A 20,020-nucleotide genomic window follows, 5' to 3' on the forward strand; every position below is an offset into this window, starting at 1 on the left:
GATCTCTCCTTAATTAATATTTATGGGCGAATTATTTATTAGATACTAAGTGAAGTAACGTGAATCGAACAGATCCGGGATTATAATTACAACATATTTATTTATTTATTTATTGACTAAATTACGTTTTTATGTACATTAAAAATTTCAATGCCTCCTTTTCTTTTTCGATTTCGATGACTTTCTGGAATGTCGCCTCGAAGATCTTTTTCTGGATCGCGACGGCGACGGCGATCGCGACGAATTGGACGACGCGTCAGATGGAGACGAACCAAGATGGCGGTCGTGTGACGATGCGGATCTCTTGCGACGTTTCTTCCTTCTCCTTCGATCGCTGCGATTTTCGGGCGAGCGATGGCGATAATTTCGTCTCTCGCTTCGGTAGCCGCTTCTCCTCTCTTCCAAATCTCGATCCGCTGCCCAAAATTCGTTATCCGGATTCCTAAACACGTGAAGAAAGTTACAACTGGAACCTTTCGGGCAGCGGTTTCTGTGGAAGAGACCTAAAAAATAAACAATGTGATCATTGCGTTAAGTCGAAAAACCTAATTAATTAATTAATATTCAAGAAAAGCGAATAAACTAATTCAACGAAGCATCATTAAACGTTTGGAGAGAGCATTAAGATTTTTACTGCATCCTGCATACAGTTTATCTTCCAATCAGATTCTTACTTAAAACTTTACATTAAGGAATACATAATAATAATAATAATAATAAAATTTAAGTATGATAAAAATCATCAAACAAGCTTCTTCCCTGAAGAGTTTCATGAGAAGGAAAAATATTTCTGTATATATCTAGCTGATCAATATAAGTTGAAAGCATGTGTACACTATTTGCAGGTTGAGGGAGAAGAGGCAAACAAGCCAGTCTGTCCAAAATTCAATCTTTTATGTATTATATATATATAAATGATGTAAATTAATGTTAGTTTTTGGTAAACGGTGGTTTTATCTGTATGTTTTTTATGACTTTTGGAGAGATGAAATGTGCGTTTGTGAGCGGTTCGGGCTCATCTTGCTCTTCTCGGATGCCAAATACTTGCATAATTTTTCTGTAATTTACTTAACTTTAATGAATTTTTGTATTTTTTATAGAGTAATTTTAAAAATTAAAAAAGAAAAAAAATTCTATCAGTTTCAACTTTTGATCTCTTAAAATGTTAATTAATCTACAGGTCAAGTAATTTATTATCGATATTTCCATTAACGATTACTCCAAAATTATTACCTGATTAATTTGTCATTTTCTTTAAATGGACAAAGTATTTTTATATTTAAATAAATTAAGAAATATGAATTTATTATGTATTTCTTGTCTCCGGCAGCTTGGATAATAGAGATTCTAACAGTACTTAATGATGTATCAACATCAGATTTCAGTCTGGTACATTAAGTTCATTTTCGTCCCTACGTAAAGCACTCTGCGTTAATTCCCCTGATTAATTTATACTCTGTATTACAAATTCTAATTAATTACTAAATGCACCTTCGTCCAGGCATGTAAAATAAATTACCTAATCTAGTTACTAATAACAGCGAATATTTAACGACTTTTCAAAATTGCTGGCTTTTATGTAATTATTCTAAATTACTTAATCGCAGAAGTTATCGGTGGATGGTGATGCGCCACTTACAATGCCGAATTAGCCGACCACTAAATAATTTAATTATTCAAATCTGCTCTGGATCCTCTAAACATTTTTGTGTATTTTCAGTCAGATTTAATTCATCCTTCTACACTGATTAAAACTAAACTGACCTTTCAACTTGCAGTTATGTCAAATTGATAAATTTAATCAAATCTAATTAACAAATTAAATAAAATAATCTAAAAAATGTTAAATATTTGTTATTTTTGCTAAGTAAGATATAACAGATACACTGTTTAATAAATATTTTTAAACTTAATCTTTCTTTTTTCATAAAGAAGTGTTTTTAATATGTAACAAGAGGGCCAGATGACCAAAGTGTTTAATGCCTGAACATTCTCTCACATCTCCAAGCACTTGAAAATAATTTCTATAAAATAAATGCTAACTTTCCTAGTATCAAATACACAGAAAATTGTTTATAAATATTTTATTTTAAATTTTACTAACTAATTATTACTTCAAATATTTTATAAAATAGAAAATTTATAAATTTTTGCATTATAATATATTTGGAAACAACTGGATTGGACTGATAATAGAAGGCAACGCAACATATGGATGATCTGCCGAGGGGAAGGTGCCACCCGAGAGGACTTCTATGGGAAACCGGTTCCCATTTATATATTTGGAATTAGACACATAAAGATAACCCAGAAAACTACGTGGCCAGCCTGTCGAGAAGGCACATACCTCCTACCAATTACCGGCGTTTGGTGGTTTTATCTAATCAGCCGACGATGGACATGTTCGGAAACGAATATAAAGGATTTTCATTTAGTAGAAGTTATTGTTTTCCATGTTTTTCTATTTCATGTCTGTCCATTCAAACTAAATGAAACTCACTGACTGTGCAATACTACTGTTGTAATTGCATTTGTATACAAATAAAATCATTATAAGTTTTGATATTTTTCTTTTATTAGAAAATAGTGTAAAGAAAAATCAAAAATATTGATTACATAATAATATATAATATTATTATTAATTATATAATATAATACTATACATTAGTTAATAAATTAATATATTGGAGCATAAGCATTTATTCATATATATGTTATATATATAATTTTGAAGAGACCCTCATTATAGCAAAAATGTAACAAACGTATACAGATATTCAAGTTATGCAACGAATGGATAAAGAAGTTTATTATTATTATTATTATTATTAAGAAATTTAATTTATGTAAATATAACTCAAATTCAAAAACTGTAAAATAAAATTAAAAATCAATATGTAGACTATTGAGATTAAGCCATTATACTGAATATTAATGAAATGATACAACCAGATTTTTATTTGATTAAAAATGTTTATTGGGTTTGGTTTTATATGTAATTATGTCATCTATTAGATACATAATTATTATAAAATAATACACATTAGACAGCTTTATAAAATTACAATTGAAGACATATAATGTCAAACTTTTGTATAGAAAATTCTCTATTAACAACTTTTTTTGATTTAATGAACTCTGAATGAAAATGCATATAAAATAATTTTAACATGAAACTAATTTACTAAATATTAAAGTTTTCTACAAAAATATAGAACATTTCGATCTGATTATATCAATAATGATAAAATTAATTTCATTGTATGTGTTATTTTGTTTAACATAAATTAAATAGTTGATTTTTGTTTTATTGGTTCTATATGTACATTTTAATAGAATGACCGAATGACTTTGTTTTAAAAACAAAGTAATTTCATAGGAAAGCAAATGCTTTACTCATAGAATTCTTATTAATTATTAAATTTGCCATTTCTCTGACAAAAATAACATTTCACTAAGAACAAAACTAGTATTACAGAACACAGTAGTATGTATAAAACAGAGTTTAGATAGATATATTTGTAATTTCAAATTTGAATTATATTCTACAAAATATTGTTCTGTAAATTTAAAATTTGTCGTGTGATTATAGTTTTGTTTTATTTTTTATTTTTTCAAATGTGCGGAACTTTCATATTTTAAGCACTTTTATAAATACAATTCTGTAATATCAATGAAAACTAATGATGGCTGCAGAAAAATATTTCTTTTGTAATAAAATTATCTTCAGAAACTTTAAATAAGCAAGTACTTCATCATATCCTTATAATAACATATTGTCATACAGATTTTATTTAATTTCAAGATAAATAAGTAATTTGGTAGTATACCATTTTCCACCAACACTATAATAATAATTTATTATTGTAGTGTTGGTAGAATGCATCTTACTTATTTAATACCAGTGCATAGTGCTATGTCAAACTAAGATCAAGGCATAGCTGCAGAAACAATGTGTTTGTTTATGTATCTGTGTTTAAGAATTTCCTGATTATGTGATGTGTTAAGTATGGCAGCCTTCTGTACTGTGGTGCATATGCAGTTATACAGTCCTAATATTTCTACACTTTAATGTATTGTATGACATCTGTTAAGGAAAGGATTACAGGCTAAATAAATGTCCTATCCATTTTCCATAAGTATTTTATTTTGCTGATGAGTCCTGAGTATTTACTAATTTTTTTAGTATATGTGTTTTTTACATTGCGACTGTTTAAAACAACTATGTCTATGATGTATTGTTTTATCTGCGATTATGACTCAGTCCCAATATATTTTGTGTGCATTGTTTTCTATAACCATCTAGGATATATACTGTGGTTTAACAGTTCGTGTGCAAACATTTGATGTGTTATGTTTAACATTTAGTTATGTCAATGTGAGTAGTGAATTTGTGTTAAAAACTTGCAGCCCAATGTAATGTGTTATATAGTTTTGTGAATGATGTAGTATTTCCTAAAATATTGTCTAGAAGCATTGTGTCCTAAAATGTGCTTACTGTAGGTTTTGTATCATTATTATTATTGTATAGTGAAATTTTACTATGCAAGATATTTACCGTGTTTTACGGACTATAAGATGCACTTTTTTCTTCAAAAAATTGCCTCCAAACTTCAGGTGCGTCTTATAGTCCGTAGCGTCTTATAGCAATTTTTTTTTTTTTAAATTGCTTAAAAATTAAGGTGTGTCTTATAGTCCGTAAAATACGGTATTACTTAAATCAGAATTGGGTGAAAAAATATAAAACTGTTTTTATATCATCTTATCAAAATTCATAATCCAAAAGAAAAAATTTCAATTAGATTAGTTCACTTATTACAATCTTTTAAGACATCATTTCATTAATAAAATAAATAACACAAATAAAGAATCACTGTACAATCATATTAATTTTTTTATATTTCGATTTTCTTTGGGGAAGAAAATCTTAACTGTTCAAAAGAATATAATATTACACCAACATCTGGTAATAAATATTTGGATATTGAAATATTTCAAATTTTTGTAAAATATCAAATGGAAAGAAATGATGATTATGGCATTTATTTATAATAAATCTTATTAGCTATATTGCAATTTATATACAGATAAAATACATTGTTATCAGTCACAGCAACTCTCAAGTTTTTATTGTACCAACCAAATTGTTTCTAATGTTGAAAAAATATCATTTTCTCTAACCTTTAAAATGTTAATTCAGTTATAAATATATAATTGTATTGATTTTTATTTATGAAGGATATTAAATCAATTAGTCTTTGAAAATCAAATTTCTTAGGAATAAAATCCAAATGTTATATAAGTGTTCAGTATAAGACTAATTGCGGTTTTGAATATTTGTCAAGCAGGAAATAATGTAGATATTAAATAAGATTAATAGATACTTTTGAAAATTGATAATAATTTAAAAGATAGATTAATAATAATTTTTGCTTTAAATTTACCAATAAATAGATATGTTATTGCTTTTTTAATGTTTTTACGAATGCATATTTATCTATTAATTGGTGCCATTAATTAAAAAAATATTATTAATAAGATTTTAATATAACTGACTTTTAATACATACCAACTGCAAAGCTGTCAATGGAAGAACAAAGTTTAAACATTCTCCAACTACATCCATAGTTAAGGTATATCTAATATCTTAGGATTTACAAGATATTATAATTGATATTGATTACACCCTCATTATGATTATATTAATAGAAACTTGACAAAACTATTATAGTTTAAAATCAAAACTATTCTCGTTTTTTTACAATATAGTTGGAAACGATTAAAAAGTATACAATGAGCGAGTATATAAAACATAAGGATACTGAACGTATTATTTGACTGCAGACATAACAGCTGAATCCTTTCATTTTATTAAGTGAACTAAGCCAATTCATTCAGCTGTTTGAAGATATTTCAATGAATGCAGGAATTCTGTCCTTATGGAGCCATTATTCCTCCTCTCCCATTCCAACTATGGGAAGATTAGAATTTGATTTTCCATTTTAAGATATTACTACCATGTTTATTTAATTTGTAATAAATTTAAACAATTATTTTGCAAATTTATATGAATTTTTTTATTAAATCTACATAATACTAATTAAAATATAATAAAATTTTTATTACAAACTCCTTAAAGTATATATATATACACATATATAATTTATTACTAATTAAAAATTTTATAATCTTTTTCAGTTTAATTATAATTTAAAATTAACTTCTACCTTTTATTTACAACTAAAGATCAAAAAAATTTATCATTATATAATAAAGAAATAATCAATATTTTCATTAAACATACCACAAATAGCACTCTTCCACTTAATTACATTTGTAAATTCACAGCTTAACTGTTTTCCACCATACCACCTGGTATTAAATAATCTAAAAGCTTTTTCTGCTTCTTCTTGTCTAGATATTCCAAAAATAAAAATAAAAGTTATATACAGTTTAATTAAATTCATTGATTTAAATCGACATATTTATTAAATACATTACATAAAAAATAAACAACAGGAATTACTTTGAATATTGTACGTAGACATTTCCTCGAAGGTGAGGTTCGTGGTTACAGCAAACTTTAAACTGAATAACTTTGCCAGCTTTTTTAAATTCAGGTAGTACATCGTCATAAAATTCACAGAAATGATGGTAAGTTTCACTGTCTTCGTATTCTAAATTACAATCAGCATCGTAATCATCACAATTACTCTGTTCGATACTAAAATGACTGTACATTCCCTTTATCAGCAGAGTATGACTAATTTCAGGTTTTGGATGTGATCTGGAACACCTGAAAATTAATAGTGTGAGTAATGAATTTCACTTATAATTTGATATGATTAAATAATCCAACACTCAACTTATTAATTAGAATTGTATAACACTTGTTCTACCATCACACAATAAATTATTAAATGCTCAAAACTGAGACCATATCAGGTTATTAAAGAAATTTAAACTACTTTCAACTAACTGCAAAACTTTACAATTAGCCAAAATTTTATCATATCAAAAAGAATAAAATTTAGCTGCACAATTATAAATATAAAATATTTTCAAAATGTTTTATTGCTTGTTATCTGTATATGCTTAATAATATAAAAATTATACATTTATTTAAAATTAATCAATACATAAAATAAGGGCAATAATTTCTTTTTGAAAAAATTCTCTTTTAATAATTTGAATAAGTTCATGTATACATCTTTAACTTCATCTTCATCTGAAAAGGGGTCCAAACAGGTAAAAATCAGAGGGTGCTGACTATGCAGAGGATGGTTTGGTTCATTACTTCCCACCCATACTTTTTAGCCAGTCTGAAGAGAGTTTCATTATAATGCAGCAGGCATACCATCCTATGCAAAGTCCAGACTTACACTCTCTAATTTTTACCTTTTTAGACTAGTTAAGAAACATTTTAGTATGTTACACTTTTCACTTGTGATGAAGTTAAAAATGCATACATGGTCTTCAAAACATTAAGTGGAGAATTTTTTCACAAAGGAATTTTTGCCATTGTCTCCCATTGGAAAAAGTGTTTAGAAAAAAATGGAGACTATGTATGTACTTTCAAATGGATAATTTAATTTGTTATCCTTGGACCATTCTTTTTTGAAAGATTTTAATCCCAATGAATCTGTGACATGCTTCATAATGATCCACAATACTGAGATGCTCAAAGTTTTTGTGTTATACTCCAACTGAAATAGGACAATGCCTTGAGTCAATTACTTTCATGCAAGATGGAACATCTCTACATTTCAGATGCTTCATACAGCAGTTTCTTCAATATTTTACCAACAACAGAGTGATTACTTGTGCACTTCTCATTCTCCAGAACCTTGTCCATGTGATTTTTGGTTGTGAAGACATTTAAAAAGTGTGCTTTATCAAGGACAAGTTGCAAACTTGACAATTTTCAAAAATGATATCACACTGCATCACAGAAAATCAATTTTGGTTAATTGCTATACATACTGTTCGTCGTCTTTGGGTTTTACACCATCAGATTAAAGAACAGATTGAGTAGTATTTCCTGCATCACTCAGATGTCAGTATACCATGAGTGTCTTGTATAGAACATTTTTTTATTTACACACCAAAAGTGCCATAGTGGCAAGCTTTGGTATAATTTTTTTTACAGAAATACCATCTGCAAATGTTACTACCTCATATATCATATTTTATACATAAACAATCATCACAAAACTGAATAAATTTGTAAAGCCAAACAACCACCAGATTACATCAGGCTACTTTTCCATGATTATATTTAATAAATAATAATTAAATTGTAATTATTAAATTTAATAAGAGATGGTGCCTAATACCTCCTTGCAGTGACAAATTATTTAGTAATTAATTAAATATAATCATAGAAATGTATGCTGATGTAATCCAATAATTGTTTGGCCTTATCATATATTTTATTGCATTTGGACTGCTGATTACGGATACTTTAATTATGATCACCTAGTATATTTGGTACAAAAGAAGCTTTTTTAAAATGTCTACTAGATATACAAAAAATAAAATGTCAATTTATTTTTAAATATTTATCATGTAACTTTTTATTTACCTTTCACCAAATCGGCAGCATCCTGTTTTCAAAAAGAATGAACAGCTTTCTTTTGTTTGGACATTATAATCTTCTGGAGCAATCGGATTATGCCAAGGAGTATTACTAGTTTCCTTTAAATTCCAAATCCAAATAAGAGGAAAATGTGATAAAAGAAATAAGGTTTTTAATAATTTGAAGTTCTAATTATATATTTATGATTATAAATACTAACAAATTTTAAACTAAATTACAAATCTGTAATTTCAGATGATCCATAATTTAATATATACAGTAATACCTCAACTTATGTCAAATTTGACTTTATGCCAGTTTTCAAACAGTCAGAACTGAAACCAAAACTAACTTTATTAACATTTTGCAACAATGTTGCCAGTTGATTTTAACATAAATAAAAATATTTGTTCTTTGTTTTGTTTTGTAAGAAAATAATAAACAAAGAATAAAATAAAACACATTACAAACAATTACAGTAAATGGAACCTTATTTACTGTACTTTGATAGTTGCAGGTGTGGTAGATGCATGTTGTGCCTGAATCAAGAAACATATGTAGTATATATATATATATACACTATATTTACTTGCTTATAAGACAAGGTGTGACTTTAAAGGTCAAAATACAGAAAATTAGATTTATTAATACAGTTTAATTTTATTTTGTTTAATCACAAATAAAATGTCAAATGCACTCAATGTCCCGCAAAAATTACTGGCATTTTAAACCTTAAGGATAAACCTTGTAAAATCGACAACATAATCTGGTCATGTAAAGTTGGACAATCAGGAACCTTTTTTTCCAATTCTTAAGTTGAATCCACTCTCCGTTGATTACACTTATGAGTTTCTCCGAATTCTGATTTCCAAATAATCATCTGTTTCACATGGGAATGGATTAAAACTTATATTGAGCACCTGTGTGATTTTGGAATTTCAAATTGGAATTCAATTCAAAAGCTTTGCTTTTCCTATTGCTATTCATCTTTACTCCTGACAATACACAAAAACGATCGAAACGACCCAGATAAAATACTTTTTGTTTTTAAACACCAGAGGGCGAGCATCTGGTAAAAAATGCAAAAATACAGTTCACAAAAATTATTGCAAAAATGCAAAGAATAAGTCGCATAAAGACTTGAATGTATTTTCATTTTTTACAATTTTTTTTTGCTGTTTCTTTAACTTATCATTAATTAATCTGTATACATTTAAGGGGAATACTTATTAGATGCTCATAGAAGGTCCAAAATAGTTTTTTTAGAAGGTTATTCACCTTGTATAGTTCATATCTTTTAGAACCAATTGGAAAAGGTATAACTGTATTTGTATTTGTTATGGATAAATAAATAAATAATAATAAATATATATTGTATGTGTAAAAAAGTTTTTTATTGCAGCAAGTGTCAAATAAACAACTTGATTCCTTTATCAGACTATTATAACTAAATAATTACTAAGTAATTTGGGATGAGGTAGACAGGCCATCATCTCTTGTTAAGTTTAATAATTATAAATAAATAAATTAATTAATTAAATTTTACTTTTAGAATATTCTGGAAGAAAAGAGAAGGATTCAAACCTGAAACTCCTGATTACCATGCAGACATGTTGCCAGATCTTTGTCAAATGTTTGATTCCATACTAATTATTAACTAATTTATATATAACCATATTGGTCATTTAGCTATTCGTTTGATATTTAAAGTAACTATTGGGTTGATTGTATTTATTGCACAGTAAAACCTGTCCAAAATAGAATCTGAATAAAATGGGAAAAGTATTCAGTACCATGCAATTCTGGTTTACAGAGGTTTTACTGTATATCTTTTTATTGTTTACAGTTTATTTTTTATATTCAAGCATTATTTTGAAAAGATTAAATCAAATCAAAGTTTGCAATATCATTTAGCATGATATTGGTATGATTTTAAAAGCTATTGTTTAAAAATAATAACAACTTTTGATTAGCTATTTTCAGTTTTATTTAGATATTCAATAAATATTTTAAAACATTTAATTTCATTTTAAATCTTTTTACACATTTATTAATTATATATTTTTGAAAATGGATTGCAGATTTAACTTTTTTAAATGAAAATTTCTTTTATTATATTTAAGGTATAATAATCATTAAAAACAATTTTGATTTTAATAAAAGTTTTAAATCACATTGCTTTATTATTATACTTTTTGTTAGCATTTTATTCAGTATTTTTACTTGTAATGAATTAAGCAATATTTAATATATCTTTAAAATGAACAAAACTTGGCACCATTTTTAAATGTAAAGTCAACATATTTGCTTATTAAAGATGCCAAAATACTTCATTAAACTAGAAATGTCTTCAGCCTTTATTAGACCATTCTCAGCTATCAAAGAACAGAATATATTTTCTTATTAATATATTAAAATTTAAATCTGCATTTATCTAAATTTCAGTTAGAAATATTTAACTGAATTTGAATTTTATGATGATATATCATATTTTTTTAAATATATAATCTACAAAATTGTTTTAAAAATTCTTTATGTTAATGCTATGCTATCTAGAATCTAACATATGAGTGTTTCTTGTTAGGTGTTTAATAATTATTCAATTTAATATCATAGTACATGAGAAGTCAATAAAAAAAGATATATATATAAAATCAAATTGTTTTTGTTTACATTTTCAATTTTTAGAATTCTTTTTCTCTCCCACATATCATCATTTATCCATATATTTCTTTTCATATTTTTAATTTATGATAGATATTATAAGAAAATCAACATGATAGACTGATAAACATACTGTATATGCAAAATATAAATTATCAAAATTGTTAATTTGCAATTATAAAAGATTTATATTCTTTGTGTGTTCTTACCTGATTAAGAGATTCCAAAAGTTTCAATTTCTGTTCTTTCTTTTCATCTATTTTTATTTCTTTTTCTTTTTGGCTCAACACTAAATCATCTTTAATTTTTTTCTGTTTAAAATATTAATTTTTAATAACAGAATTTTCAATAAATCTTTGTTATGATAATTTTATACATAATGTATAATTTACAAAAGACAATCTTCAAGTATTTAAAGCATTATATTCGAACTAACATTTCAGCCATTAAATGATTATCTTTAGGTTCCAAAGATCAAATACTAAGTTTGGAATGAATGTGCTTATGTTTACAAGATATATATAATTCAAAATAACATAAAGTATTAAAAACAAAGTAATCAAACACAATTAAGAATTACAACCAATAATAATAGAAGGTGAAGAATTAAGACAAATTCAAATGTTCCTTAAGGAAAAACTTCTAGCTAATTGGAGTGTATCAGCATCCTTACTTTTAACATATCCAACAGTGATGCCTTGTTTGCATACATTACACATTTGCACAACTTTAGTCCTGAATGTATCAGGAACCTTCTTCACAATCCTTGCTTCATCTCATTGTACAATATTTGTGGGAATGGAAAAAGCAGCAAGGGCCATATTACATTTATTTGTGTCAACATCCCTCTTGTGCTCTTTCAAGCTCATACCTAAGTACCATTAGGTATAGCAGATATACAATGATGAAACTCCAAAATTGGGATGGAACATGAGTATTTTGTAGATTCTAATTTTTGAATCTCAGGGATACAACCTACTAGGATACTTTGCATACTAGGCAATAAAACAGTGTGTTCCTATCATATCTTTAGTTGAATACTTGATTAACTTGAAACCCCACACGAAACAGTACAGATCCTCATTGCATGTTACCAAAAACATTTATTTTTGTTTTTCATTGAATCAAAAGTTGATCATGACATATCAGCATACTAAGTTTAAATTTAGTATGCTGATATGTCATGATCAACCTTTAAACAGTATTGAGCTGTGTGCAAGTGCCATTCTTCTAATGTAAATTTATTCATTAATGATATAAATGATTTAAGCAATGAGTGATGGCTCCTTTTTGTTAAGAATATGAAGGTGGCCAATTTGTATGCAAACAAGAGCAAACTGGAATCTGTAGAGAAAGGCTATTAGGCCTCCTATAAACACTTACATAGTTACATCCTTACCTAAATCATATATCTAAGCTCATACATAACTCTCCTGGTCTACTTTAATCTGTAATTTGTCTCCACCCAGCTTATAAGTTCCTTCTTATTTAAGGAACATTTCAATTCATCTTAATCCTTCACCTTTCATTTTATTATTGTTAGTGTAATTCTTAATTGTTTTTAATTATTTTAATTTTATATTATTTTGAATTATTCATATATATATATATGTGTGTGTGTATTTTGTAACCCCAAGCATATGTGCATATGTATTCTAAAATTTATATTTGTTCTTTAGATCCTGAAGATGGGCATTTACACAATGAAAACATTAGTTCAAATATAAAGTTTTAACTGCTTGAAGGTTGTCTTTAGTAATTTATTTAGTAAGACTGTTGTTTTATTAGTTTAATAGTTTATAGCTATTTTATTCATTCTAATAAAATATAATTTTTAAATTAAAATAATTTTTTTAATAAGAGTTGATCATGTAACTTTTTGTAGAATAATTGCAAAAACTTACCCGTGTCTTTGGCTTCTGAAAATTTATCCTTTTCAAAATACTTAAACAATAATTCACATTTATCACTGAACCCATGCATTAAATTCTTCCTGAAACTCAATTTTTTAAAAATTGCAAAATGCAATCACTGATTCTAAGAGCATTCTTATTGGACTGGAAGCACTTATTTTTTTTTTTTTTTTGAAACTTTGTTGATTAGACTTCACTTTTGACTGAATACTATTTCCTTCAAATAGAACAAAAATAGAAATTCACTTACAAAGTCAAGTCTAGTAAACAAAAATATCTGTATGATTTCTTTTTGAAATTCTACATCATCTTACACTCTGATGACAATGCTTATAAAGCTACAACAGCAACATTTCATAGTCTTAAAAAAAAATATGAATTTTAGGAAGCATTTTGTAATATCTAACATGTTGATATAGATATGATATTGATGAAAGTGCATATTTATTCAGGATAGAGTATTTTGAAAAGACAAAATCTTCAGAAAAACCTGAAAATCATAACTAGTAATTTCCAATAGTATACAGCAAATTAAATGATCCACTCATGTATAATTGTAATATATTGAACAAAATTGGAAAATATATATTTCATAAAAGATGTTTTTTCATTATTAATTGGAAAAGTTTATATCAAACCAAAGTTTTCAATGTCATTTAGCATGACACTGAAAATATTTGAGATAAGACTGTATTGTTTCAAGATAACATCTTTTTCTGTATTTTCCAAAAGAACAAAAATCATTTTTTATTACTCTTAAAAATGGTTGATTATATAAAAATCTATTTGTAAAAAACTGTATTATTTTATGTTATTTTATACTAATATTACAATAATATATTAATGTTGTTAATGAAAATTTGTTAATGATTTAATGTTGTTAATGAAACTTTATTTCATATAATAATTTAATTAGAACTGTTAAAAATGTTTACAATTTCCTCTTCTTTTTTCTTTTGCAACTCTCTTAAATCCTTTTGTTTTTCAAACAATTCTTGTGCTTCTTTTTCACGTTCTAACCATAACATATGTTGCCTTTCTCTAAAAAAAATGTTAATATTTGACATTCTTTTAATTTATTAATAAATGAAAAGAAATTCATTATGTAATCTATACTACAATATTGTAAAAATGAAAACTCTATATAAAATCAATGTTACTTTCTTAAAAAAAATATAAAAATATTTAAAATTGATTTTATAAAATAGTTTTCTTTTTATCTATAATCAAATAATTAATATTTTAAGTACCAAAATACAAATTTTCATATATAAGGCTGTATCAATAGCAAACAAATTTTTCAATGTAAACTTATAGCAACTAGGATCACATTTTTGAGATTATTTCTAATATTTCCCACATTAAAAATATATGAAAGAAATTATGATAAAAATCTTCAAGTTATCTTTTAAGCATATCAAATTTACTCTTTGTACTAACATGAAGATTTGTTTTGTTACTATAGATAAGGCCTGCTCTCACTGTCTTGTCCATAGCAACCTTTGAATCGTTTCAATTACGTAATAACCTTTCTGATTTTTACAGCTAATTAATTAAAGCAGCATGATAAGTATTCTTCCTATCATTAATCAAAAATCGGAAGTTAAATTGCATGGACAATTAATAGAAATTTTAGAAAAAATAATGGAAAGTTTTTTAGTATTAATAATGCATTACTATTAAAAGATATCTATTAAAATTTTAATTCTATTATACACTTACGTAAAAAAGGAATAAACATTACTTTATTAATTACCTTTCTTTTTCTTCTTCTTCCAATTTAATGCTTTCTTCAATTTCATCTTCAGAACTTTCGTTCTGTGCTGCAAGATAAGATAAAATCTATTAATTAAAATTATTTAATGTTATATAAAACTATTGAAAAGTAATAAATTTTTATATCAAATATAAAATAAAATGGTATGAAATAGATGATACATAACAATTATTTAATCCTCTTCCTTCTCTAACATATTTTTTGTAATAAACTGAAAAGTTCCTCCCAGATATGAACCACTCATTTGCCAAATTGATTGCCAAAGGATTTTTCAACAAACAGTATTTATGTAATGTAAGAGTTAATAAATTTTGATTAAAATATATATATATATATATAATATATATATATTATATTATATTATATTATCAATGTGTCAATATTCTGCTGTTAAAAAATTTGCTAATTTTTTGTACAGTATACTCTCAGTAATTCAAAGTGGAAAAAATAAATTTTATATTTTATACCTAATATAATTTATTAATTATATTAGGTATGAAATATTGAAAAACAAATAAAAATACAATTTCTTTGAAATTGACCATGTACTCCTCGTTATAGCATGATACTGAAAAAAAGAGTAATGTTTTTGCTTCATTTTACTAATAAACTAAACAGATAACTAATAAAACATCTTAAACCCGATAGTTATCTATTAAAGCCAAACAATTGTCAGACAATATTAGGCTATATTACTACTACTATTATTATTAATTAAATGCTAAGTAATTTGGCACTACAGGCAAGCATTAGATGTCATCTCTTGCTAAAGCAAAAATTGGATAAACGTCTGGGTAGTGTAACTGGCAACACAACTGCACGGTAAGTGGGTGTTTAGAGTTTGAGTTCCAATTTGGACTGATTCTTTTCTTCTAGAACCTTCTAAATTAATTATGGTATTAAAAAAATATTAATTTAATTATAATTATTAAATTTAGCAAGAGATGGCACCTGACGCCTGCCTCTAGTGTTGAATTACCTAGCATTTAATTAATAATAGTAGTAGTAATATAGCCTGATATAATTTAGCTCTTCAAAAAATAGAATGTCACTAAAGCTATGCAAATTTTTTCATTTAATAAATTTATTGTTATTATTTAATAAAATATAGAAAATACTTAGATTTTAAGTGATTACTTGTATGAAAACAAAGCTTTACCTTTTTGTTCTCGTAATTTAGCTAAAGCCTGTCTCTTAAATTTTCTGCGAAATTTTTTTAACAAAGCACGGAACTTCTTATGGCTGGAAAAATATTTTAATTTTTTTAAATATGGTAATATGCTGATCTCGGCAATTATTAATTATATTATAATATAGAAATAAAATTCTAGAGATATCTAAAAATGCAAATAAGCAAACTACACATAATTTAAAATATGCCTTCATAATTACTGTTTTGAACAGAAAAAAATAACAAAATGCTCATATACTATATCTTTTTTTTTTGCATATAATAATGTCCTAATATTTGTAAATATATAAAAATATATTGAATATAAATAAATGCCGTTTTCTTCTGTAAAAGAAGAAAAATTTTAACAGCATTTAACCATCAATTATTCTTACAAAAAGCAAGACTGCTGCATATTCATGATCGTCACAGGGACGAATGCCTATGATTATGTAGTAGCAACCAGAGTATTCTATCACTAACAAGCAGACCTGACCAGAAAATAAAGATGTATAATTACTTTAATTCATATAAAAATGACAATGTTTATTTATTTGTATAATTACAAAATGAATAAGTAAATAAATAATTTGCTGATTAATATTTTTTTCTTTTCATAATCCTACTATATTGATAAATTTAATATATATTTTAAGCTAAACAAAATTAAAATATATATTGGTAAAATGATATAAAATATATAAAAGTTTGTTTAATATGGATCAAATATTCTCTTTTCTGTGTATGAAATTGTTTCTTAGATCTCCCATTAAGAGAACATCTTGATAAAAAAATTTGGTCTGCAATCCATTGTCCATCTTCCCACATGAAAAATAAACAACCAATCATGAGATAAGCTGATATCAAAGCAGTTCCGTTCCCTGAACACTAGGAGTTCGGTTGTAGGATCAAAGCTATAGATCATACCTATAGGAGTAAGAAAGTCAAAGAAACCATACCTCTACATGTGGCCCTTTGTGAGTTATAGATCCCTGAAATTGGCCTAATTCCAGGACATGAGCAATCAGGAGTCACACTGTGCTCTCTGCTAATGGTAAGAGTGTCACAATTATGCAGGCTTTGAGTAACACACTTAATTGTTCGTGAGTAGGCAGTAGTACCGGTTCAAGGTAAAAACTGTTTTCAGTCAGTAGAAGTTGAGGCATTTATTATTTATCTTAAAGACACAGGCTGCCATGCCTATAACATAACTTGCTTGCAAACATGATTGCAACCAGAACTGCAATTGTTGGGGTTCCACATTTGGAGGCTAATATCTCATAAAGGGCCACATGTCAGGCTTTTTTTTTATTCTTTCTGATATTGTTAGAATGTCTAACCAGTATTCCAGGTTGTTTGTTAGCAGAGTGTGCAGTGTGACTATCCATAATACCTGAAAGTAAGCTGATTTCAGGGCTATATCTAACAATGGGTCACACGTACAAGTATGGTTCCATTGACTTTTTTGCTCGTACAAGGGTTCTACAATTCTGGGAGGTGGCAAAGCCTTTATTCAGAGTTTACATTTTACCTATGAAAGTACAATTCTGTAAACAGTACATTTATAATTGAAAGTTTACTGCTTCACAATATATATACAGTATTAGATAATCTCTTTTACCATTCATCATCATCAGACAGTAATTCAATATGACATCATCTATCAAATGACAACTAATGTATTTTGATCTGAATTTTAATTTTCAAATTTCAGTTATCATCAGAACTCATAAAGCTTATATTTGTAATTCCCTCCCTTAATAAATAAAATTAAAAGAGAAAATGTTAGTGTATTGCTTAAAAATAATAACCCAAGCTTATTACAAAAATAGAAATAGTATATTTTTATATGATTAAAAATGTACTACATCATCTTACTTCATTATAAGCAGAGAATTTCCAGTGTAAACAACACATCCTCCATCTTTTTTCAAATCAATTGTTTCCCGATTCGCCACTAGAGGCGCCTCGTTCAAATTTTTAAAATAATTTCTTGTGAAAAAATTAATTGAAAATAAATTAATGTGTTAATATTTATTTAATAGAAACATAAAACTTAAATAAAAATATTAATTTATCTATTATAAATAATTTAATAATATCAGCTGACTGACTACATATACGGGAATTCGGCCAACTGGCCGAGCGGTCAGGGCGGAAGCCAACCGCTCTGGGGGACCCGGAAACAAATCCGGACGTGTCGAAAAATCCCCAGGAATTTTTCGACGGTTGTCCGGCCAAATATATCCGCCTCCCCCGTCCTTCACTACCCGGCCGCCCATTGTGGGCCTAGCCGAACTCATTATGGGCTTGCTTAAAAAGGCCCTGGCCCACCAGTGGCAAGCGGTTCCGTTCCCTGAACACTGGGAGTTCGGTCGTAAGTTCACGCCTCACCAGGACGGGCTGGCCACGTGGAGTTTTCGGGGTGATTTCCACGTCTGAATAAAGGCCAGTTTCCTTTAAAAATACCCCCCGGAAGGCATCCCCCTAAGAAGATCGTTATATCTAAATTTATTTTATTATATTTTTCAGTCTCATGAGTAAACAATTAAACGCTTTAATAACTATCTTGAATATTGTAAGTACGAAAAACCGTGTAATGCTACAAAAGTTGTAAATTTTAAATCGTATTGTCTAGTAAGTCAAAACCGAAATATATATCTTATGGAGATAAGTAAGATTTTTTTCCAGAACAACTAAATTTAATGTAAGAGAAAAAAAATAAAAACAGTGAATAAGAAGTATTTGTTGAATGGATACACAAGGAAATTGTTTAAAAAGTGGTATGATGATTTCATGTTACGTAGATACAGGGCCGGATTTTAGGCGATTGGAGCGATTGGTGCCAATCGGGCCCCGCGCTTGAAGGGGCCCCGCATCACGTCAAAATTTATATATTTAAAAATAGTACATGTTACAAAAATAAATATCTAGGTATATTATTATTAAAAATAAAATAACATATTTCAATATGTAAATTAACAGTTAATTAATTTTGTTATTTAAAGTTTGAGGGGCCCCGCAAAAAAATTCAATCGGGCCTCGCACCTATTGGATCCGGCGCTGCGTAGATATCAAGTAAAGAAAAAACAGGAAGTTAAAATGTATGTATCCTTTCCGTATATTAAAGGATTATATAAAAAATATCAAAATTTTTTTAATGAAACTTTAATAAAATTAGCTCCTATCGAAAAAAATAGGTTGTCTAAACTAATGAAAATGGGTAATGCTTATGCAATTGACAATTACGAAGATGTTGTTTTCAAAGTGTTCATGATTGTTAAAAAAGAAAGTCAAGTGCTCAAAACAAACAACACTAAACGAATTTTTCAGTTTTTCATCTACAGAGTAATTGTAAATGGAGGACACAATGTATTGTAAGCCTATACTACTGTATATGTAATGGTTAATGGACATTTTTTTTTTTTTAACTCTTTCCGCCCTGTGGGCACTAAGAGGGCCTCTTTTAGTAGGCCCATTATGGGTTCGGCCAGGCCCACAATGGGGCGACCGGGTGGTGAGGGACGGGGCCCGACATATCCGAACGGACCACCCCCCGAAAAATTCCTGGGATTATTCGACCCGTTCGGATTCGATCCCGGGTCCCCCAGAGCGGTAGACTGCCACCTTTACCGCTCGGCCATCCGGCCTTGGGTAATGGACATTTGTCATTGTTGGCTTTTTGAAGTATGTTTTGTATTTGCAAGCCCTACTGAGGAGGCCGGAAAAACTGGCGAAATGCATTTAGGGATAAATATCGTGTAATAAAAAAAAAGTATTTTCTCTCTACAAAAAAACTTGTTTGACTTTTTGGGGATACTATAGATTACCACCTATGGAATTTCGGGTCTTTGGGTATATATCTGAACTCAGGAGACCGAGACGAGTTCAACGATAACCTACTTTTACGCCGGAGA

General features: G+C 27.6%; 1 protein-coding gene across 1 annotated transcript; it reads right to left on the bottom strand.

Moving 5' to 3' along the window:
- Positions 1-80: 80 nt before the first annotated feature.
- Positions 81-18,095, bottom strand: LOC136973260 (U2 small nuclear ribonucleoprotein auxiliary factor 35 kDa subunit-related protein 2-like). Its single transcript, XM_067267972.1, has 9 exons — positions 17,982-18,095; positions 16,092-16,174; positions 14,912-14,978; positions 14,091-14,196; positions 11,452-11,553; positions 8,585-8,697; positions 6,527-6,796; positions 6,305-6,414; positions 81-503 (listed from the first exon to the last, which is right to left on the bottom strand). Exons 1-9 carry the CDS (start codon positions 17,984-17,986, stop codon positions 148-150), a joined length of 1,212 nt encoding a protein of 403 aa, XP_067124073.1. The 5' UTR covers positions 17,987-18,095; the 3' UTR covers positions 81-147.
- Between the last annotated feature and the right edge of the window lie 1,925 nt (positions 18,096-20,020).

The sequence above is a fragment of the Centruroides vittatus genome, unplaced genomic scaffold, assembly GCF_030686945.1.
Source record: "Centruroides vittatus isolate TY-2023 unplaced genomic scaffold, ASM3068694v2 contig_3125, whole genome shotgun sequence".
NCBI lineage: Eukaryota > Metazoa > Arthropoda > Arachnida > Scorpiones > Buthidae > Centruroides > Centruroides vittatus.